The sequence below is a fragment of the Camelina sativa genome, chromosome 6 (genome assembly GCF_000633955.1).
Source record: "Camelina sativa cultivar DH55 chromosome 6, Cs, whole genome shotgun sequence".
Classification (NCBI taxonomy): domain Eukaryota; kingdom Viridiplantae; phylum Streptophyta; class Magnoliopsida; order Brassicales; family Brassicaceae; genus Camelina; species Camelina sativa.
Genome location: NC_025690.1, coordinates 14,555,846 through 14,576,747, shown reverse-complemented (window position 1 = coordinate 14,576,747; position 20,902 = coordinate 14,555,846). Strand labels below are relative to the sequence as shown.

Below are 20,902 nucleotides of genomic sequence, written 5' to 3'. Positions count from 1 at the left end.
CGATTTACGAAATTGAAAAGTAACAACATTTTTTTGTCAGCATGTATTTTAAGAAGTGTTGAAAAAAAAATGGGTAAAGTTATATGAACAAAGGAACAAGTATAAAAACGGAGACTCTCGTATACGCTAAGATCTCTAAAAAAAACATGTTGGGTCAAAATTGAGACTTTTTATCTGTAGAGTTAAAAAGCAAGTAGTGAGAAACAAATATGATCGCCGACGACGATGAGAAGTGGCTCGCCGACGACATCGCCGCCGTTAAACAAAATGCTTTCTATATGCAGCGCGCTATCGTACCTCTCCTCTCCTCTGTTCTCTTCGTTATCAATCAATTTATTCCATCGGCATTGAAACCCTAAATTCTGAATTGTTATCTAACGAATTCGCAATTACTGTCGCAGGACTCCAACAATCTCAAAGACGCTCTCAAATTTTCTGCTCAGATGCTCAGCGAGCTTCGTACTTCCAAGCTTTCTCCTCATAAGTACTATGAACTCTGTGAGTTAATTCACCTTCTTCGCTAATTTTGCAATTTGGGGGATCAGCAATTTCATTTCCTTAACTGCGATATGATTCGTTCAGATATGCGAGTTTTTAATGAACTGGGGACATTGGAGATATTCTTTAAGGAAGAGACGGGACGTGGTTGCTCTATTGCAGAGCTGTACGAGTTAGTCCAGCACGCCGGTAACATTTTGCCAAGACTGTAAGTTCAGAGTATATAATATACATTTGTCTTATACACTCTCTGATTTTTATCAACTGTATAGATACATTATATACTCATCAATCGAATTTTCAGGTATCTTCTCTGTACTATAGGATCTGTATATATCAAATCCAAGGACGTTACTACTACGGATATACTTAAGGATCTTGTTGAAATGTGTCGAGCTGTTCAACATCCTTTACGTGGTCTTTTCTTGAGAAGTTACCTTGCTCAAGTTACTAGGGATAAGTTACCCAGCATTGGTTCTGAGTTGGCAGGGTAAAGGTCACACAACTTAGTCTTTAGCAGATTCTTTTGTTTAAATTAGGAAACACATGTAAAAGAGGCAAGTGTTTTGATGTTCTCTGCAGAGATGGTGATGCACAAATGAATGCTTTAGAGTTTGTGCTTCAGAATTTTACCGAGATGAACAAATTATGGGTCCGCATGCAACATCAGGTTGGTTGGAATACTAATGATATATTTCTGCTCTCATATTCATCATGTATATGGTTGCATGCCGTGAGAGTCCAATGTCTGGTCATGCTATTGTCTACTCTGTGTGAATTTTCCCTGCTGACCTGAACCTGAGTTGAGACTTTCTGGTATCCAGGGATCTAGTCGGGAGAAGGAGAAACGGGAGAAAGAAAGGAATGAACTACGCGATCTTGTAATACCATTAACTTGTAGCTCATTCTTCTCATCTAGAAATTTTGCGAGCAATGGTTCTAATTATTTTCTGAAAGACACCTTTTTTCTTCTCTTTACTGCCTGATTAGGTTGGGAAGAACCTTCATGTATTGAGTCAGTTGGAAGGTGTTGACCTTGGAATCTACAGAGATACTGTTCTTCCTAGAATACTGGAGCAGGTCTGGTTTTTCTCTCTTCCTTAAGATAATTTCAGCATGCAAGCTTCCGTCTACGTGTTGCAGTATATGAATTATTTATCACTATGTTTGAAAAGGTTGTCAACTGTAAGGATGAACTTGCACAGTGCTACCTAATGGATTGCATTATTCAAGTATTTCCTGATGATTTCCACCTTCAAACTCTCGATGTATTATTGGGTGCTTGTCCACAACTTCAGGTACCTTTTCATTTAATCGACTACTTCTTTATATGCAGTTTAAACGAAAAAAGATCAGACTGTTAATAAACCTCATCCCATCGGAACATGTTTCCTTTTTTTTCCTTTTTGTCATTTTGTTTTTCAGCCGTCTGTTGATATCAAGACGGTCCTTTCTGGTCTAATGGAAAGGCTTTCAAACTATGCTGCATCTAGTGTGGAAGCATTGCCTAATTTCCTGCAAGTAGAAGCCTTTTCAAAGTTCAATTATGCCATTGGGAAGGTAAATCTTGCATCTAATTTTTGAAGTCAAAAGGATAACTGAAATTGACACTTGAATATAAATTTATTTATTTGGGTGGCTAGTATTAGAAACAGCTGAAAAATCTAGCTTAATCCCCAAGGTGTTGTTATATAATTGTGTAATTTATGTTTACCTACCTGCCTCTGATTGTATCACATTGATAATCTTTTCACATTTATAAACAGTTGATTGATTGATTCTACATCTTATATTATGATTCAGGTTGTAGAAGCACAGGTGGACTTGCCAGCCGCAGGATCTGTAACATTGTATTTGTTTCTTCTGAACTTTACTCTCCATGTCTATTCGGATCGTCTGGACTATGTGGACCAAGTTTTGGTATAACGCTTTCTGAGCATGTATAAGCGTGTTAAGTTTATTTATGCGTAGTACTTTTTTTAAATGCATAAAGTAGTTCTGATTGTTGCTAATACGCATTGTTGTCTCTCTTTTTTTCTTTAGGGATCTTGTGTTACCCAACTAGCTGCCACAGGAAAGCTTTGTGATGACAAGGCAGCAAAACAGATCGTCGCATTTCTTAGCGCTCCGTTGGAGAAGTATAATAATGTTGTAACTATTTTGAAGCTTACCAACTATCCTCGAGTAATGGAATACCTTGACCATGAGACAAACAAAGCAATGACAATTATTATAGTTCAGAGCGTTTTGAAAAACAATACTCACATTGCTACTGCTGATGAGGTGTTTGTTTCCTTCCTCGATTCAGTTTCTTCTTTTTAGCATTCTCTATTGATGTGGAGTTTCCTTTTATTGTTTGTTACAGGTCGATGCATTGTTTGAACTGGCAAAGGGTCTCATCAAGGATTTTGACGGAACGATTGATAATGAGGTGTTGGAATCTTTGTTTGTCAATTCTTAATGCATTTGTATATACAGTATTCTAGTCACTCGAAAGAGTTGTTTTTCTTTAGATAACTTACACTTTCAAACTGGAAATTATGTTGAGTTCTAGATTGATGAAGAAGACTTCCAGGAAGAGCAGAACTTTGTTGCCCGGCTTGTTCACAAGCTCTACAGTGATGATCCAGAAGAAATGTCTAAGGTGTGTGTTATGATTAATTGAGGTGTTACTATCAATGTGGCCTGTGTGTTTGATTCTAAATTCGTGTACCCAACTACAGATTATTTTCACAGTAAGGAAGCACATCCTGACTGGAGGACCTAAACGTTTGCCTTTAACTATACCACCCCTTGTCTTTTCCGCTCTCAAGGTTTGTTTATTTTTTACTGATCACTTCTTCACTCCATCTCCAAATTGGAAAATTTAAGATCAATTAAAAAATTTTGGAATGATTGTGTCGTTTCCGGTTCTCTTACGGATTTAATAGACATTCTGTCTGAATTTGAAATTTTTCACATTGTGTTGACAAACATGTGCAGTTAATTCGGCGACTGCGAGGTGGAGATGAAAACCCGTTTGGGGATGATGCATCAGCAACACCGAAGAGAATTCTACAGCTTTTAAGTGAGGCAAGTGTACATACATATTGACTGTTATAAAGTAGTGAGGACAGTGCCTTGCTAACATCACTGGCTTTGTCCCAGTGAAACATAGTATTTATTTTTGCCAGAATAATGATGCCAGTCGATTTGAAATCTCAACCTTTTACAGACCGTGGAAGCTCTATCTGATGTTTCCGCACCTGATTTGGCATTGCGCCTCTACTTGCAGTGTGCTCAGGTATATGATCCTTTGGTGTATCATTATCAAAAGTTCAAAAAACCAACAATAGATGTAGTGGATGAGCTAAAAAATTTCTTGCTATTTAATCCCCAGGCAGCAAATGACTGTGAGTTAGAAACAGTCACTTATGAGTTCTTCACAAAGGCATATCTTCTGTATGAAGAAGAAATTTCAGTAAGTATATTTCTTAGGAGGCTACATGCAACGTTTTGCAAGGAAGACCTTAACGTTGCTTAATTTTGGGTGTTTTAGGATTCAAAGGCACAAGTAACAGCACTACGTTTAATAATAGGGACACTCCAGCGGATGCGTATATTTAATGTTGAGAACAGAGATATTCTGACTCACAAGGCAACAGGGGTATCTTTCCTGACAAACCAGTTGAGTAAGTGAGTGCTACATTGAATACTAACAAGGCTAAATTATGTTGTTGTAGTACTCTGCAAGACTCCTTAGGAAGCCAGATCAGTGTAGAGCTGTTTATGAATGTGCGCATCTCTTCTGGACTGATGAATGCGAGAAACTGAAAGATGGAGAGAGGTATGTACATATGAATGTATACTGTAAAATCTCAATGTTAAGACTGGGAGCTGTACGGAATTACTTAAGGGAAAATTTGAGGCATACTGAGAGTTAGTGGTTTTGTTGGGAGACCAGGGTTGTACTTTGCTTGAAAAGGGCGCAAAGAATTGCAGATACTGTTCAAAAAATGACCAACGCATCCCGTGGTACCAGTAGCACTGGGTCGGTGGCTCTATATGTTGAACTTCTGAACAAGTAAGTTACTCGTTTTAGTTGCACCTGTATATGCTACAAAATGCGTGTAATTGAGTACTTTGCTACCACTTTCTCCTTAATGGTTTTATGAGTGAATGCAGGTATCTCTACTTCTTGGAGAAAGGAAACACAGAAGTAACAGGCGATACAATCAAGAGCTTAGCTGAATTAATCAGAAGCGAGACGAAGAAGGTTGAGTCAGGCGCAGAGTCGTTCATAAATAGCACTCTACGTTACATCGAGTTTCAGAGACAGCAAGATGGTGGCATGAGTGAGAAATACGAGAAAATCAAAATGGAATGGTTCGAATAAACTTCTTTCCTGCATTCTTTTAGGCTTCTCTCATCTTGTTGCAAAAGCATTAAGAATCATCTTGAGAAATAAAACTTGTATCATACTTTTCTTTTCCTAGTTACAGTCGCTCTCTACCAATAAACATGTTTGCAAAGTTTGAAACATTAATATGACTCAAAAACGCTTTCAAAAAATGCGGTGTGTGTGTAATTGTGCATAGGACTGAATTGTAGAAGCAACAAAAGACGGTGATTCAGACAAACTCCATTATATTAAGAACAAAAAAAGACCAATCAAATTTGGGTGTCTGTCGATTAACACATTGATTCATTCATTGTTAGAACATTAATATACCAAAACCAAATACATAAAAAAACAGAGATTTCCAATCATAGAATGGAGCAAGCCATCTGCGCTTTGCTCTTCTTCTTCTTCTGCTTTGGCGGTTGCAACACCACTCGAATGGCTGCGTCAAAGACCGCCTTCACATTCTGCAAGCTCACATAATCAACATTAGCATTGAGCCATTGACATTGCATAAGAAATTTGTCCCAAGAGTAGACTAGCCAATATATACCTCTTGAGTTTTGGAACTGCATTCGATGTAAGTAGGTGATCCTATTTGCTTCCTCAGCTCCTCTCCCTGAGCAGTAGTAATCGGGACAGCGCCAGGATGGTCAATAAAGAACTGTTTATCATCTCGAAGATCTGGAGAGGAGGAGCAACACAAACTACTCAGTCACAACTAGTAAAAGCAAAGGCTGAGATCAGGAAGGAAAACACAAGTGAAAAATCTCACCAAGCTTTGTTCCAACAAGGACGATAGGGACACCAGGCGCATAATGTTTCAACTCCGGGATCCACTGCAAACACACCATCGTGACTTTTATGAGAGAGAGAGTTCGATTTCACTATGTGAAGAAGATCCCAATAATATGAAAGAATGATTGATATTACCTTTTTGAAAACGTTTTCATAACTGGCTTTACTGATAAGAGAGAAAGCCAAAATGAAAACATCTGCTCCACGGTAACTCAGTGGTCTCAATCTGTTGTAATCCTCTTGCCCTGTTGTTTCATACCCAAAATTTTCAAAATCTTCAGATCCAAAAACAAAATTTCAAAAAAGAAACCATTTTTTGAAATTTCAAAACAAGATATAGTAGCTATATTCAAGAACCTGCAGTATCCCACAATCCAAGATTCACGGTGCTTCCATTAACAACAACATTTGCACTGAAATTATCGAAAACGGTAGGCACATAATCCTGTATATTGCAAAAAAAAAAAACCCAAGAGACATGAGATGGTGTTCTGCTAATGAAAAACAAGGAAACATAAAACGATGAGGAGGAACATAACCGTAGGGAAAGTGTTGCTTGTGTAAGAAATCAACAAACATGTTTTTCCGACAGCTCCATCACCAACCGTCACGCACTTTACGAACCTCGAAGCACTCATTTCCCCCTCAAAAGATTTATAATTTCAGGGAAAATTAACAAAAAGATTGAGCCTTTCAGATCTTGAGAACTATAGAACACAGGCCTGGAATAGGAAATTCTTGATATTTGTGTTAATCGACCATCTGGGCATTGCGGATTCGAAAGGAGCGGACTTTTGTACCAAAAAATTGAAAACCCTATTACCCAAAGAAAGAGGGGAAAAGCAACAAAACCAAAAAAAAAACAAAAATGAGAAGACAGAAACGGAAAAAAAACAAGAGTTTGTTAGTTAGCTTTGGCCGGGAAAAATGGAGTTGAAACGTTCCTTCCGCTGCTGGCACAAAAATAATCAAAACCTTATTTCTCTTCTTTCTCTATTTACCTGACTATTTGTGGATTTCCTCTTTTAATAGCTTTTCAAAACAATACTACAAAACTTACCAATCGATTTTCTTGTGTTTATTTATGGGAAATTAAATTAGGGACTTGTCTTCTTCTGCCGCCCAAACGAATTCTCTCTCTCTCTCTCTCTCTCTCTCTCTCTCTCTCTCTCTCTCTCTCTCTCTCTCTCTCTCTCTCTCTCTCTCTCTCTCTCTCTCTCTCTCTCTCTCTCTCTCTCTCTCTCTCTCTCTCTCTCTCTCTCTCTCTCTCTCTCTCTCTCTCTCTCTCTCTCTCTCTCTCTCTCTCTCTCTCTCTCTCTCTCTCTCTCTCTCTCTCTCTCTCTCTCTCTCTCTCTCTCTCTCTCTCTCTCTCTCTCTCTCTCTCTCTCTCTCTCTCTCTCTCTCTCTCTCTCTCTCTCTCTCTCTCTCTCTCTCTCTCTCTCTCTCTCTCTCTCTCTCTCTCTCTCTCTCTCTCTCTCTCTCTCTCTCTCTCTCTCTCTCTCTCTCTCTCTCTCTTCTTCTGTTGCGTATACAAATCATGTGAGTGTTTAAGTTTATCATTAAACTTGGTTTCTTCTTTAAGCAATGTCCTTAACTAACTCACTAACTAACTATAACAAACAAACAATTACCCAAAGTTAATTATAGGTTGGTAGGTCACCTCCTTATGATTTGACATGACCATTTTTGCATTGGGACATTGCTGTTTTCTTGTAAAAATGTAATCTTTTTTTTTTCTTGAACTCTTTTCAAATCACTATTATGGTTTCAGGCAGCGTAGCTTGTTTTAGGATGTCTACGGCCGTCACCTGAGTATAACTAACAGTGTTAAATTTAACCTAAAGAAGTAATGATGCCGACTCAGAGGAGGATAATCCATTCATGATTTTTCTATATCCAAAGCCAGTTTATGCGGCCTGCAAAAACAACGGATCAGAGAAGTAGAGAAAGCTATGCCTGTCACGTAGATCACTAATGAGTATAATCTACTCAACAGGCTGATAAGCATCACTCAGGAGGATTAAAAAAGTTATGCAAAGACAAGAGTATAGACAAGCTAAGACTGAGAAGAGACTTCTTTCCTTGGATCTCAACACTGTGACATAAAAAAAAGGAAAAAAGTCTGAATGCATGACTATAATATGATGCCTACATAGACGAATACATGATACCAAGTTCAAGGTTAATTTCTCTCAAACCAGTATCTTTCTCGTCTTCTAACACAACCTTTGCCTTATTTTCACATGATCGTTTCACTTTCATAGCATAAGTTAATGCAGCTAGGTCAGCTTGGATATCTTGTAGGATTAAACATATTATACCAGAGCATATTCACATGATATCAATGTTTTCAGATACCAATATCTATCTATCTAGCCATTCAAAGACCATTAGAACCAGTGCTTTTTATATACCAATGACCATTCTTGGACGAGGTTCGTATCACTTCTTGTACATGGGGCAATGATGTGAATAATCAAGACTTTAGGGATCTTTCAATCAAATCAGACATTCTTCATCGCCAACGCCTCTCTGAATTTTTTTTGGCCACTCTCTTCATCAGATGCTCAATTGCGATTTCAGGGATTTCAGATGCTAAATCTATTTCACAATGGCGAATCGAATCTTCGGTGAAGAGCAGTATCATCATCATCATCAGCAGCAGCAGCAGCAGCAGCAACCAAAGTGGACGCCTTTCTTAACGAAGCTACTCGCAGATCTATTAGTCGATCAAGTCCTTAAAGGAAACAGAGTGAACAATTCTCTCCCTAATAAAGTTTGGAGCTTTATATCCTCTGAGTTTTACAAAACAAAGTGGTCTTAAATGGGATAAAGAACATCTCAAAAATAGATTCGCTATTCTCAAACGCCAATTTGCACTTGTTAAGTTACTACTATCTCGAGATGACTTCATTGTTGATGAATCAACTGGTTCTGTTATCGCCACTCATGAAGCTTGGGACCAATATGTAAAGGTCTTGTCTTTTTGACCCATATGCTCATACTCCATTTTGATTCATCCTCTTATCTGTTTTGCTGATCTTTCTGGTATCTTAACACTCAGGAGCATCCAGATGCAGAGGACATAAGAACAATTGGTTGTCCAATCTACAAGCAGCTCTGCCAGATATTCACAGAAAATTCCATGACTAATGGGAAACATGAAGTGTGTTCATCTGAGTATGATGATACTGCTGCAGTGTCTTCTCCTACTCCTAAGAGAAGGCGCAGAGGCGTGGAGGCTTCTATTGCCAATGCTATATTTGAAATGGCAGCTGCGTCGAAGCTGCGTACTACTGTTTTGATGCAGCTGAGTAGCAGGTTCTCTCTTTCCGAGTGTATCAGAGAGCTAGATCGGATTCACGGCGTACCTGAGGATGTCTATTTTGCAGCACTCGAGTCCTTTAATAACCAAAGTGTAAGGGAGACATTCTTGTCTTTGAAATGTGACATGCGCTTGGCCTGGCTTCAATGGTAGTGACCAAAGCTGAGAGTTAGTTACATCTCTATCAATCAATGTACATGGATCAGAAGTAGTTGTCTTGATGAAGTTTCAAGGAATGATTCAATGAAAAGTCTTCTCATTTTCAAAAGGATCATAAATAGCATAAACGCAACCTAACATTTTACCAAAGGGTTGGTTTGGATCAAGGCAAAAAAAAAAGAGAGCAAATGGTAAAACAATTTGTTAGATTTGTTATTCTCTAAGGGAGCAACCTCTTGACCTCCTCTTGATCCTCACCGATGCTCTTAGCTTCATTGTACACAGACTCAAAGGCTTGCATACACACACTTGAAAACCCAACCATTGCCTGAAACACATGAGGGAATCCCATCTGCAAGTTATTTAGAGTCATGGCTCTAGTCACACTCACTGACTTCTCATGCTTACTCTTCTCTTCTTCTGCCTTTCCTTTTAGCATCTCAACCTTTACTCTCTTCTCTATCACAGGGTTCGTTTTCCTGCTCTCAGGCACTGAATATGGACTATACTTGCTCTCGAGCGCTCTCAGCGCAGCTGACTTCTTCTCGAAATCTTTTAACATAGCTTCTGTTCTCTTCTTCTGCTTATGCTCGTCAGCCTGTTGAGCCACAATTCCATGGACTGCAGTCAGAAAGCTTTTGATCCCTTCAGATGCTACTTTATCAGGGATCCGATCGATAGCTAAATGCCATTCCTCACAGAAGCTGTAGATCTTTGACTCGTAGCTACTCCTAACAAGTGGATTCTTGCTGAACTGAAACAAACTTAACCTGAGCCAACCTGTGAGAGATTGGATGTAGTCACGCTGAGCCTTGACTAAATTGCAGAAAGAATGATGCCATTGTTGGATCTCGAGCTCAAGCTGAAGAGTTGATTGTCTGTGAAGCTCGGATGTAGGTTCAGTGGATGGAATGGTGTTGAGGTACTTAAGCTGCTGAACAATATGAGTTTGAACCTGGTGGCTCTCGTACATACTCCTCCACATACACATTAGCCTACAGTACATCATACAAGAACCTTTGTTCACAACATAGACCAAATGAAGGGAAATGAAGCAATGGTATACACACAACTAACCCTTTAACAAGCTCGACGAGCTGAGGATAAAGCTCGGTCTCTCTGAGTTTGATGATCTCGTTAGAGGCACTTTGGATGGCTTGGGAAGACACTGAGAGCTGAGATTCTAACTTCTCAACGTCTTTCTTAGCCTTCTCAGTCTTGACATACTCAGCTCTCTTCATCTCAAGCCTCCTCACTTGCTCCAGTTTCTTCTCATGCTCCATCTTTATGCCCTCTGCATTCTGCAACAACCCACATTCACAGAACAACAAACACACTCACTCAATCACTGACTCTGCTTGGCAATATATTTGTGTCAGTGTCACAAGATTCATTATAAGAATTAAGTACACACGTGGGTCTCTTACACTATCTGCTCACGCTTGGACCCACCACAAGCCTTTAATGCCACACACATGAATCAAACAAATTCCAAAAAAAAAACATTTATCCATATTTGGATGGAAAAACTAAGCAAACCAATTTCAAGATTCAAACTTCAAAGTGAATAAAAAATTGAATTTGGAGAATAAAACATACTTCCACGAAACTAAACATCCACACAAATACATCCAAAGTCTAAATTGTTCAAAAGATTAAAAGTTAATCAATGAAATGAATGAATACCTTGACCTCTTGAAAAAGTTTCTTCTCCCAAGCATAGAGTCTGTCCACTGTAGAGGAATGGCTACCAACAATGCAGTTTCCTCCAACTACTACTCCTGCGGTTCTGTATTCGTTAAACTTGGGAGCAAATCCCCTTGTCCAAAACGACGTAGGATTCAAATTGCATTCGTAGTTACTGTACATTTTCCCTGGAGATAGATGGACACAAACAAAACACACACAAATCAAAATCACTCAGTCAGTGGCAATAGTAATCGTGAACAAGAGCTTGATTGTTACCTGCTTTGGTATGACCAGAAAAGGCAGTGATGGAGGTTGAGATTTCAAGAAGAGAAGAGAGTGGAGCACCAGAATCTGCAGCTTTAAGGAAGTACTCGTCGACTTCTTTAATAATCTCCATTAGATCTTTACCATTCCTCGACACCACAACTGCTAACTCACTTCCCGTCGTCGTCGTTGTCATTGTATCTTTAGAGAACCCACTCACTACAGACGAAGCTTGAGGAGTAGCTGTCGTCGGAGCAGTCGTGACAGCTGCGTCAGAACCAGTTCCGGTTCCTGTCGCGGTTCTTGTTGCGGTGGTGGTTGCGTCTTCCTCCCACTCTTCCTCTGAGGAAGATGGAGGCGGCGGTATAAACGGATCCCAGAAGTCCCATGTAGAAGAAGGCGGAGGAGGAGGTGGAGGCGGCGGCGGAGGAGGAGGAGGGAGAGCGGAGGAATTGGTGGTAGAGGTCCAAGTAGTGGTTTCTGAGCCAGGGCTAAGAGGAGGAGGAGGAGGAGGTGGACGCGGCGGAGGTGGTGGAGGAGGAGATGGAGATGGAGGATGGTTGTGGAGGTGAAGAGGAGTTTCTTTGGAAGAGAAGTGAACAAGGGAAGAGCCGACGGCGCGTAGAGAACGGAGATAAAGCGCGTGAGAAACAGAGAGAGTTTGTCTAGCTTTAACAAGCTGTTTCAAGTACCTCTTCCTTGCTTTGCAACGAGACACTATCTCTTTGCTATCTATTCTTGACTGACAACAACCCATCTCTTCAACTACTCTCCTTGTCCGAAAATGAAAGTGAAAAAATGGGTCTTTCTTCTTCAACCATGCATCCAAAACACATAAAAAAAAACTCTTCCTTTTCTCTCCGTTCTTATCTCAACAAATCTCACACTCTCTCTACCCACAAACCATTTCCTTCTTCTTTGTTAAGTGAGCTTACCTCGTTTGTGTCAAAAAAAAAAAGAAAAAAGAGAAAAGAAAAGATCTAAACTTTGTCTTGATCTAAAACTCAAAGAGTTTAACTTTAGGATTTAGTTGTTAAGGTTTTCTAGATTTTGAAGGGTTTGTTTTTAAATGGCTAGTGAAGGCCACTTTGGCTTCCCTGTGGAATGTAGTTGGAATTTGAGATTCTTCTTTTTTCAGTTTTAACCTCACACACTCACATTTGGCTTTGGTCGGAGAGCCCTTTCCCCCCAATTAAAATCACTTCCTTTTTTCTTTTCTTCCAAAAACAGTTCGTTTGACCACAATAACCTTTAATTCTTCAAATTTTTACAGCCATGTACCATATAATAGATTATAGATATATCAAATTCTGTTTACAATAATATACTTTTTGCCTTTTTCTGACAGTCAAAAGTGTACATGACTCGAATTAATGCTAATACCAAAAATGCCTTAATTTCAAATAGAGAGAGAGAGAGAGATTAAGGCAAAAACAAATTACTATTACGTGTTTTACACCGTTTCATTTGCCGTGTTAAAATAAGGGCGCAAGGTGTACTAACCGGAAGTAAAGACAACTTCAACGGCTGTATTTCGCCAAATTAAAAGAGGTTGACAAGTGGGCAAGCGTTTCTTTCTATAACTTGGGAGCAGAAGGGGCCAAAATTGATTTAACGGATAGTACTAGTTTCCCCTATTTTCTCTACTCTCTTAACCACACTAGTTTTGTATGAGTGATGTGTGTGAATCAAAAGAATAAAGACTTAACCACTGGATTACTGGTAATTTTTGTGATCAGATTTGTATGGATTAATGGGAGAGAGTCACTCATGCATGTTTTTTACTCTCGTTAGATTCTAGCATCTACAAAACCTATTATAGGTCACAGTCAATAACAATAGTTGTAGAAGGCAGTGAATAATATAATAACTTCAACTTTCATTATTAATCATCAACGACGACAATAATTGTAAAAAAAAAAAAAAAATGGCAGCAACCATTAAAGCTGACAAAAAACATTGATAAATTACCAAAGAAGAATTAAGCTCATCTCCTTTTTTTTTTTTGCTTCAGTCACTAAACTTAAGAATTAGAATGATAAATAAATAGTAAATAGATTTTTGGTTAGAGACTCTGATTGATGCACAGAGTGATGTCCTGGAACACCTTGAGCCTCTTCTTGTCCACTTTTGTTTCTGTCCCTAAAACAGCAGCCAAGATCGCATCTTCGAAGTCTTTGTTGTCTGGTAATCCACAGTCTATTGCTTTCTTCTCCATCGAAAGTCTCCTTTTCGTGTTTGTCTCTACCTCAAGATCATCACCACCACCACTCATTACTCCCATGTTTTGGCTCGATGATCTCGTTCTCTTCAGCTTCTCGTTACTTATGATCAACTTTGAAGAGAAGAAGGGTTTCGCATCAACCCTCAATGGGTTTACAACTACTGGATTCGCACTCATCTTCACGTTCTCGTCACCGTATCCATCGTTGCTCAAAGCAGGCTTCGCTTTTGGTTTCACGTTCTGCTCACTACAAGGCTGAGGTTGCCATATAGAGGAAGATCCAAAGATGGCGTCAAAGAGCCTTCTTTGTTCAACCTTATCATCACCTCCTCTTCTCAGCATCTCAGATCCAAGATCATTGAGCATCTGTTGCGCTCTCTCGTATGCTTTTAGATGAGAATCCACACCTCTAGGACCATCCACGACCGCTGGTTTCACACGTCGTAAAGTCTCTTTGGCTTCATCAATCCTTCCTTGCTTCATAAGGCAGATACCAAGGTTGCACATTTTGTTGTTGTCTGGTGCTATTGATAAAGCCCTCCTGTACGCATCTTCGGCTTCAACAAAATTGTCTCTTTGCATCAGTGCCCATCCCAAGTTTCCCTATTTCAAAACCAAACTCAATCCAATTAAGAATAACACAAAAATTGGCAATTGCTGAAACATTACACACATTTTGAATTATTGCTGCTTACCAGTAACCGAGTGGCTTCTTGCTCTACAGAGACCTGAAACTTCTTGCCTTGAGATCTCGCGGTTTTGGTTCGTTTACCATTAAAGGCGAGACCTTTTTGTATCAAAAAGAGTTTGTGTTTCAAAAGTCCGATCTGGTCATCTAATCTCCCACATCTCTGCAACAACAAAACAAATCCATTTCAATACAAAATAAAAGCCAATTGCAAAAATGAAACAGAGGAAAAAAAGGGATTATGTGTAAAAGGACGAACCTTGTAGAGATCTAGGAGAATATTGTCCAGAGATTCCTGGGCTTGATCTGAACATCTAACTCTGAGAGATTTGATGGCTTCAATGGCTTCTTCAGCGCGGTTTTGTTGCTTCATCACAATAGCCATGTCTTTCAAAGCACTGTCTACTCTATCTCCAGCATTAATGGCCTTCCAGAACAGAGGAATTGCTCTCTCTGGATCCTTTTCCACCAACTAATCCATAAACAACTCATCATCAGGAAAAAAAATTGCAAAATGAAACCCAAAAAACACAAATTCAGATCTAAACAAAGTTTATATAGAGTAGTAATCACCTGAACATTCTTTGCTCTGACATAAGGACTGTCTCCAACAGGGACTTTGTGGATAGCATGAAACGATTCAGACTGAGTACGGGAGATACCAAGTGGCTTTGCAGGAGAACACGGGGCTGATTTGGTCGGCCTGAATACATCTCTCATCATCTTTAGAGCAAATGGAGAAGAAGAATAAGAGGAAGAAGAAGAAGATTACAAAATGGAATCTCAGAGGGAGGAGTAATGTAGGATCAAGGTTTAGATTTAAGAAGGGTTGAGAGAGAGAGAGAGACAAGAGAGATCCGAAATATTATAAAAGATTTAAAATTTTCGACCGTTGAGGTGACTAGCCGTTGCGTTGCATTATTTTCTATTTCCGCTAATTACTGGGGGAGCGTTTATCTTTATCATCTACTACTCCCTTGACTTTCATGTATTTCCGGTTTCGCCCCGCCTAAACAAAATCAAACAAATTTGGACAAAATAAGATTTTCAGATGATTTTATCCATTGCAGTTTAGATTTCTCTCCATCTGTAGATTCAGTGCATTGGTTTGTGTTCCATTTTCAAATCTTGACGAATCAAGAAAAGTCACTAGAAAAAAACGATTATGATGGGCTCGTTTACACCATACTACGGCCCATTAAGCCCATAGTTTGGAGTTTTTACCGTATCTTTCACAAAGTGTTGTGTATCAAAATTGCTGTAAAAAGTTTTTTTTTTTTTCACCAGCCGCTCATGTTGCTGTGAATCTTGGAGTTTTGGGATCGGCCTCCTTTGTCCTTGTATGAGTTTCTTGACGACTGCGACTTTCTACCTCCTCTGGCTGCTGCCATGGCTCTGCGTCTTTGCTTTCCCAATTGTTTAACCAGCTCTGGATCATCCTCTTCCTCCTTCTGTACAACAAAGGAAGTAACACTGATTTTGTTAAGTGATTCCATTAGTTCATACTCACTTGATTTACTTACATGGAAGATACTAACCTCATCGCTTACAGCATCATCTTTGTCTTCACTGTTTTCACCTTTCTCGGTATCATCCAACTTAACTTCTGCCTCAACACCATCTGAACTTTTCTGCTCCTACATCATGCCAATCATCCAATGTAAGAAGTAAGAACATCTCCACTTGGCACAAGTTTAATATACTTTGATATTAAAAACAAAAAAAAATTGAGATTGACAATGATTTTAGTGAGCCTAGAATATTTATATCATGAACTTGGAAATTTCATACCTTCTCTTGCAACTGTAATGATTTCAATTCATCAACGTTTTCCTCTTCATTGGACTCGCATGTCTGCTCTTTATCATCAGATTCCTCATCCTCATCCTCATCAGAATCTTCACTCTTCTCCACCCCGCCTTCAATAAACTAAACAAGACAGAAACCACGAGTTCATTCTATATATTCCATTCAATAAATCACCAAGTGATGCATATTATATATAACACAATTGACACATTTGACTGCATAAAATTCAAAAAATACAAGTAAAACCAAGAAATAATTGGTTAAAGACATATAAGCTGTGTTATAGCTAAGGTCATAGGCTCACGTACTTTATCGAGGTCATTCTGTTCCTTTCTTGTGAACCCACTAGCTTCTAGATCTCTATCCAGAGCATTAGCATCTTTAGTTATATCGTAGAAAGATGGTCTGCTGTTCTCATCCACCTCCGTCTCATCTGATTCACCTTTATCTTCATGGAAAATCATATTGAATCTGGAAGAAAAAACCAGAGTAAACAAAAATGCAAGAAATTTCAGGGTCAATCATGACATGGATTTAGCAACGGAGAGAGTATCTGCTACTAGGTATTGTGAACAGATTATGTATTAAGAAAAAAACCAAACTGTTAACTAACCGTTTTCTGAAAAACTTGAAGATGCACTCGATATCACGGTCAAAGTACCTGAAAGACAATAGTCATAAGCAAACCAAGAACACTGCATGAATTGTTGGATGAGAGTACTGAGCCATGGTACAGAGATGAGACATCACATACATCTGTGCATTTCGGTGTGAAACAGATACCATTTGTGGAAAGTCAATCATTGTTATCTTCTCTTCATCATCAATCTAAAATATACAAATATAAAACAAGAGGTGACAATGAAAATTGTTAAGAAGCAGAGGATAAAACGAACATGTACAGAAAGTAACTTAAATAACGATGCAGCTTCAAGTAACTGCAGAGAAGGCATTACTCAACTAGATAAATCGAACTATCTTACCATGATGTTAAATTCATTGAAGTCACAATGAATTAGACCATGCTCAGCCAAACGAACAACAATGCCAATGATCTTCTCGAAAATTGTCTCAGGGTTCTGTAATTGCTTCACTTGAACCCTGTCATAAATGAAAATGTGAACAAATGTGATTCACAGCAGCAAGGTTGTACATGTTTCTTAGTGAGTGAGTGTTTAAAAAACTTGAATCCAATGCATAAAATCCTTAAGTCTAAAGCTTAAAATTAATGTCTGGCCAAAGAACATCAGTAGATGGTGACCGACAGCATAAAATCATAACAAACTTTATTTGTGTGAATATGTAGGTAGGTCCTTACATGGGGTAACCTTGCACAAGGGACATGATAACACAATGCCTATTGCAGTCAATAGCTTTTGGAACCGGAAAGTCATGTTCTTCCAAAGCCTGCTCACCCGGAAACCAAACAAAAATTATGTTAAATGTAATAAAAGATGATACACCCACAAGAATAGTTTTACATTAGTGGAACAAGGCATATAACCTTCATAAAAGCAAATTCCTTGAGAGCCGCAAGTCTGGAAAGATACAACCAGCTGAAACTACTGCGATGCCTCAAGTAGTCACGCTTAGATTTGACAGCCCTAAAGGAGGTTCTCCCTAGTCTATGTAACTTCATTGCCAGAATAGTTCCATCTTCCTGAGCGACCTCAAATATGTCTATGATATGTAAAGAACAAATAAACAAGATAAATCAGTCACCGATAAGTATCTCTCGTCAAACCAATAAATAAAATATGTCGGAAAGGAACATACCTGACTCTTTACCGACCCCAATTTGACGACCAACACCAGTAAATATACCACGGTTGACCAATGTTTTAATAGCAAGAAAGTCATAACCAAGATAGGTGAGTCTGAATCCATCATCTAGAACAAAAGAAAAGAAAAGAAAGCAATAAATTTTAGAGATTCTGCAACTTTCTAAGACTGCCTAACCTCATAGCACATATCAAGAATAACTATTAATGCCTTCAGAGATAATAATTCCTCACATTTAGAGGCATCGTGGTGCAAGAGCTTATACTTAAGCAAGTTCTTCAAGACCTTGTATGTGCCACCATGTCTGTGAATATAAAAGGTATGTCAATTACACAATAAGTTTCTTCAAAAAGAAGAAGTAAGCTTAAATAAAGAATAGAAAAATTCTAAAAGCATCAAGATTGAGTCACATACTTAAGAGAAGCAATGCGTTCCACAAGCTCAGAAGGAACAATCTCATGCTGCAAAACACGAAAAACAGAGTATTTTCAGAGGTAATACAATAAAACCTGAAGCCTTAAAAATTCATTCAATTTAAGAATAAAATAAAAAGCAAAATGAGACCACTCACGTTTCGCATTCCCATCTCGACTGCAGTGAGAACTCGAAAATCATCTTTCGATAGATATCTCAACACATTGACGTCGAGCTTCATCCTCTACGACTCACTCAGTGTAAGAAGACCCTTTCTACTCTGATTCAAACCTGCCTAATAAAGATAAATTACTCAAATTGAAGAAGTGATATTGAACGAAACCCTAGACGACAAACCCCGAAGAAACAATTCAAAGTTCAAAGCTTTAACATTTGAAGTAATCAATATGGCCCTCGACGCAATAAGTACATGCCGACTAGATACGATTAAATCGTAACTAATCTACGTTAAAAGTTTCGACTATGACGGAGAGATAAAATAGGTTTTTGTCAATCGAAATACAAACCTTGGAAGAAGGAGATAACTTAAACCTACAAACGAAACAACAAGGACGATGCGAAAGGAACTATTGATGTAGCAGAAACCTAAAAAAGCTAACCTGAGACTAGTGAGATAGAGCGCGCGGCGGCAGAGAGAAGAAGCGTTTTTGGTGGAGTAAAAAAAACCCAATTGTTTGGATGAGTATCCTATAATAATTGTTTTGTAGAAAACCAAACAACAATGTCGTTGTAGTATAGTGGTAAGTATTCCCGCCTGTCACCCGGGTGACCCGGGTTCGATCCCCGGCAACGGCGAACTTTTTTTGTTTTCAACGAAATTACAAGTCATAACGACACTGTGATTGATTGCCAGATTGGTTGATTGTAAAAGTTATGAATACCTTTAAGGATGAAGGTATTACTGCTGACTGCCTATGGCATTTCTTATGGTTCAACAACATTGCGATTCTGCATTATTATCTTCAGGACTACGATATTTTGCTATTAAAAATGTTTAGGTTAAGTTCATTGGTTCCGCTTTGCTATGTTGTTCTCTTCATGTTATTCATTTGTTACAGATGAACAAGTTAATGAAGAGACGAGGATGAAGGGAAATTTTTTTCTAGAATTGACAAATTAAGAGAAGAGAGGGACAAGTTTTGTAAGAAACCGTGCCTCCACGAGAAAACCTACAACAATGCTTGAAAAGCTAGTAGAATGCAAATGCAATATCCTCTAAGAAGCATGTTGAACAGGCCATAGGTCTAGTGACAAATGGCTAAGTTCGTACTCTGCTAAATTGTTAATTATGATGTAAAGCAACAATGTCAAATAAACTAGTAATCCAACAAAACCAAACCATTTCACGCGGTCCAGATTTCTCTCCAACCCTTGAATACCTGACTTTGAACAAACATTACAACTCTGTAAGAACTGGTTCATGTTTCCTTCGCAGGGCCTTTCTTGGCCGCTTCTGCAGCAGCCTTCTCTGCTTCGATCTCAGCCACAATAATATCGATTTCTTCTTCTTCTAGCTGCTTCAGAACACCTTCCTCTCGTGTCATTACAGCAACCTCAATGTTCTTTCCCCCGCTCTCAACTACCTGTAAAATGCAGAGCCTATCAGCTTTAGACAAAATCCACTACCTGTGCTTCTACTAAGTAAGCTCATCCAACATTATCATCCAACTAAATTAGTAAGATCTTCTATATTTTCGAAGACTTTCACATTCTCAAACACTGTCAATTTTTGTAAGCTTTGCATCTAACCTAAAGCCACCTTTCAAAAATGGAGAATTATACATGTGGTTCTAAGTATCGCATGTTGCTCACTACATCAGCAGCTTAGGCTAGGAATAAACCAATAGGTACGATCTCATTGTCAAGCTTAGCAACAGGGCAGCAATAGCCTAGAAGAAAACTTAGCAACAGGGCACCCAGCAATAGCCTAGAAGAAAACTATTTGGTTTAGTTATAGAACATGATGGGATAAACTAACCTCAAGCAGAGCACGGATAGCAAGCTTCACAGTTTCTTGGCCAGAGCAATCTTTATAGTTTTTCTCCAGAAACTCTCTAATTGAGTTAGAGTTTCTCCCAGTAGCATTAGCCTTCCAAGCAGAGAAGGTACCAGACGGATCAGTCTGATAAAGCGCGGGTGTACGAGTGTAAGGGTCAAAACCAACGATAAGAGTAGAAAGACCAAAAGGCCTCACACCACCACTTTGAGTATACTTCTGTTGAAGACCAGCTATGTAGCGAGTGATGTACTCAACAGTGACTGGGTCCTCCAAGGTAAGCCTGTGGCTTTGACACTCTATCCTCGCTTTGTTTATCAGGACACGGGCATCTGCCTTCAACCCAGCACAAGCCAATGCAATGTGATTATCAAGGCTCACAATCTTTCTAGCTGATCTGTAAGAGAAAAAAAAAAACAATAAATATATAAAAATTCATGCGATTAGGAAGGACCATCAGCCAGATCTGACAGTTGAAACAGAATGAATCAACACTCGTAAACTTCAACTAGGGTTTCAGCTCTGATTGTACGATCTAACATTACTAGATTCCCAATTACAAAGTGATACAGCATCCCAAATTCAGGGTATCACTCAGAAGGGTTTCAGTATTGACAACAAGATTAAGTAGCAATTGAGCAAATCAAGCGATCCAGGTGAAAGCAATAGAAGTCAAAATTAAAGTGTGGAACTCAATTCAAATGGACTAAAAAGTAATTGAATCGGAAGAGATCGGAACTATACCTAGAATCCTGGAGCTTAGGGGTGGATTTCTTCTCGACGGCGAGGACAACAGTATCGGTGCCGCGGACTCCGACGGCGGCGTTACCCTTGCGGACGGCTTCCAGGGCATA

The 20,902-nt window shown here is 39.0% G+C and overlaps 6 protein-coding genes across 11 annotated transcripts; 1 reads left to right on the top strand and 5 right to left on the bottom strand.

Moving 5' to 3' along the window:
* LOC104791368 (vacuolar protein sorting-associated protein 35C) lies at positions 124-5,019 on the top strand. Its single transcript, XM_010517235.2, has 21 exons — positions 124-293; positions 402-498; positions 583-706; positions 803-988; positions 1,081-1,168; positions 1,323-1,379; positions 1,489-1,578; positions 1,674-1,796; positions 1,924-2,058; positions 2,302-2,418; positions 2,542-2,781; positions 2,864-2,929; positions 3,053-3,142; positions 3,222-3,311; positions 3,481-3,570; positions 3,713-3,781; positions 3,878-3,958; positions 4,037-4,144; positions 4,221-4,324; positions 4,442-4,561; positions 4,663-5,019. The coding sequence occupies exons 1-21, from the start codon at positions 210-212 to the stop codon at positions 4,871-4,873; spliced, it is 2,370 nt and encodes a 789-aa protein (XP_010515537.1). The 5' UTR covers positions 124-209; the 3' UTR covers positions 4,874-5,019.
* On the bottom strand, positions 5,142-6,861 carry LOC104791367 (rac-like GTP-binding protein ARAC11). 2 transcript variants are annotated; one of them, XM_010517234.2, is made up of 7 exons: positions 6,679-6,861; positions 6,217-6,493; positions 6,035-6,122; positions 5,813-5,922; positions 5,655-5,718; positions 5,433-5,563; positions 5,142-5,346 (listed from the first exon to the last, which is right to left on the bottom strand). In XM_010517234.2, the coding sequence occupies exons 2-7, from the start codon at positions 6,313-6,315 to the stop codon at positions 5,245-5,247; spliced, it is 594 nt and encodes a 197-aa protein (XP_010515536.1). In that variant the 5' UTR covers positions 6,316-6,493; positions 6,679-6,861; the 3' UTR covers positions 5,142-5,244. The 2 variants fall into 2 exon arrangements, with proteins under 2 accessions (XP_010515536.1, XP_010515535.1); XM_010517233.2 differs by having other exon boundaries at positions 6,738-6,861.
* On the bottom strand, positions 9,239-12,298 carry LOC104791366. The gene is made up of 4 exons (XM_010517230.2): positions 11,127-12,298; positions 10,848-11,035; positions 10,239-10,462; positions 9,239-10,156 (listed from the first exon to the last, which is right to left on the bottom strand). Exons 1-4 carry the CDS (start codon positions 11,869-11,871, stop codon positions 9,382-9,384), a joined length of 1,932 nt encoding a protein of 643 aa, XP_010515532.1. The 5' UTR covers positions 11,872-12,298; the 3' UTR covers positions 9,239-9,381.
* Positions 13,124-14,871, bottom strand: LOC104791365 (protein POLLENLESS 3-LIKE 2-like). Its single transcript, XM_010517228.2, has 4 exons — positions 14,600-14,871; positions 14,286-14,498; positions 14,034-14,189; positions 13,124-13,941 (listed from the first exon to the last, which is right to left on the bottom strand). The coding sequence occupies exons 1-4, from the start codon at positions 14,747-14,749 to the stop codon at positions 13,180-13,182; spliced, it is 1,281 nt and encodes a 426-aa protein (XP_010515530.1). The 5' UTR covers positions 14,750-14,871; the 3' UTR covers positions 13,124-13,179.
* On the bottom strand, positions 15,145-18,728 carry LOC104791363 (serine/threonine-protein kinase rio2-like). Of its 5 annotated transcripts, none has more exons than XM_010517223.1 (14): positions 18,559-18,651; positions 18,189-18,326; positions 18,032-18,078; positions 17,851-17,921; positions 17,612-17,725; positions 17,340-17,515; positions 17,154-17,242; positions 16,819-16,936; positions 16,590-16,663; positions 16,449-16,496; positions 16,144-16,306; positions 15,818-15,955; positions 15,565-15,663; positions 15,145-15,477 (listed from the first exon to the last, which is right to left on the bottom strand). In XM_010517223.1, the coding sequence occupies exons 2-14, from the start codon at positions 18,270-18,272 to the stop codon at positions 15,307-15,309; spliced, it is 1,392 nt and encodes a 463-aa protein (XP_010515525.1). In that variant the 5' UTR covers positions 18,273-18,326; positions 18,559-18,651; the 3' UTR covers positions 15,145-15,306. The 5 variants fall into 5 exon arrangements, with proteins under 5 accessions (XP_010515525.1, XP_010515529.1, XP_010515527.1 ...); XM_010517227.1 differs by having other exon boundaries at positions 15,565-15,657; XM_010517225.2 differs by lacking the exon at positions 18,559-18,651 and adding an exon at positions 18,652-18,728 and having other exon boundaries at positions 15,307-15,477.
* Positions 19,138-20,902, bottom strand: LOC104791362 (proteasome subunit alpha type-7-A; the record flags this gene model as incomplete). Its single annotated transcript, XM_010517222.1, is given in 3 exon segments — positions 19,138-19,635; positions 20,031-20,445; positions 20,793-20,902. Coding segments are annotated over 3 exon segments (690 nt in total), but the record flags the coding sequence as incomplete, so codon positions are not given.

What these genes read in the sequence shown, in the direction of transcription:
- LOC104791368 (XM_010517235.2), top strand. Translation starts at nt 210, where the DNA reads ATGATCGCCGACGACGATGAGAAGTGGCTCGCCGACGACATCGCCGCC. An exon ending in TCATAAGTACTATGAACTCT is followed by an intron (nt 499 to 582) that starts GTGAGTTAATTC and finishes TGATTCGTTCAG; the next exon opens with ATATGCGAGTTTTTAATGAA. An exon ending in TGTATGAAGAAGAAATTTCA is followed by an intron (nt 3,959 to 4,036) that starts GTAAGTATATTT and finishes TGGGTGTTTTAG; the next exon opens with GATTCAAAGGCACAAGTAAC.
- LOC104791367 (XM_010517234.2), bottom strand. Translation starts at nt 6,315, where the DNA reads ATGAGTGCTTCGAGGTTCGTAAAGTGCGTGACGGTTGGTGATGGAGCT. An exon ending in ATGAAAACGTTTTCAAAAAG is followed by an intron (nt 5,719 to 5,812) that starts GTAATATCAATC and finishes GTGTGTTTGCAG; the next exon opens with TGGATCCCGGAGTTGAAACA. An exon ending in CCTTGTTGGAACAAAGCTTG is followed by an intron (nt 5,564 to 5,654) that starts GTGAGATTTTTC and finishes CCTCCTCTCCAG; the next exon opens with ATCTTCGAGATGATAAACAG.
- LOC104791366 (XM_010517230.2), bottom strand. Translation starts at nt 11,871, where the DNA reads ATGGGTTGTTGTCAGTCAAGAATAGATAGCAAAGAGATAGTGTCTCGT. An exon ending in AACTTTTTCAAGAGGTCAAG is followed by an intron (nt 10,463 to 10,847) that starts GTATTCATTCAT and finishes GGGTTGTTGCAG; the next exon opens with AATGCAGAGGGCATAAAGAT. An exon ending in CTCGTCGAGCTTGTTAAAGG is followed by an intron (nt 10,157 to 10,238) that starts GTTAGTTGTGTG and finishes GATGTACTGTAG; the next exon opens with GCTAATGTGTATGTGGAGGA.
- LOC104791365 (XM_010517228.2), bottom strand. Translation starts at nt 14,749, where the DNA reads ATGATGAGAGATGTATTCAGGCCGACCAAATCAGCCCCGTGTTCTCCT. An exon ending in TTCTCCTAGATCTCTACAAG is followed by an intron (nt 14,190 to 14,285) that starts GTTCGTCCTTTT and finishes TTGTTGTTGCAG; the next exon opens with AGATGTGGGAGATTAGATGA. An exon ending in AAGAAGCCACTCGGTTACTG is followed by an intron (nt 13,942 to 14,033) that starts GTAAGCAGCAAT and finishes GTTTTGAAATAG; the next exon opens with GGAAACTTGGGATGGGCACT.
- LOC104791363 (XM_010517225.2), bottom strand. Translation starts at nt 18,272, where the DNA reads ATGAAGCTCGACGTCAATGTGTTGAGATATCTATCGAAAGATGATTTT. An exon ending in TCGAGATGGGAATGCGAAAC is followed by an intron (nt 18,079 to 18,188) that starts GTGAGTGGTCTC and finishes CGTGTTTTGCAG; the next exon opens with CATGAGATTGTTCCTTCTGA. An exon ending in CTTGTGCAAGGTTACCCCAT is followed by an intron (nt 16,937 to 17,153) that starts GTAAGGACCTAC and finishes CATTTATGACAG; the next exon opens with GGTTCAAGTGAAGCAATTAC.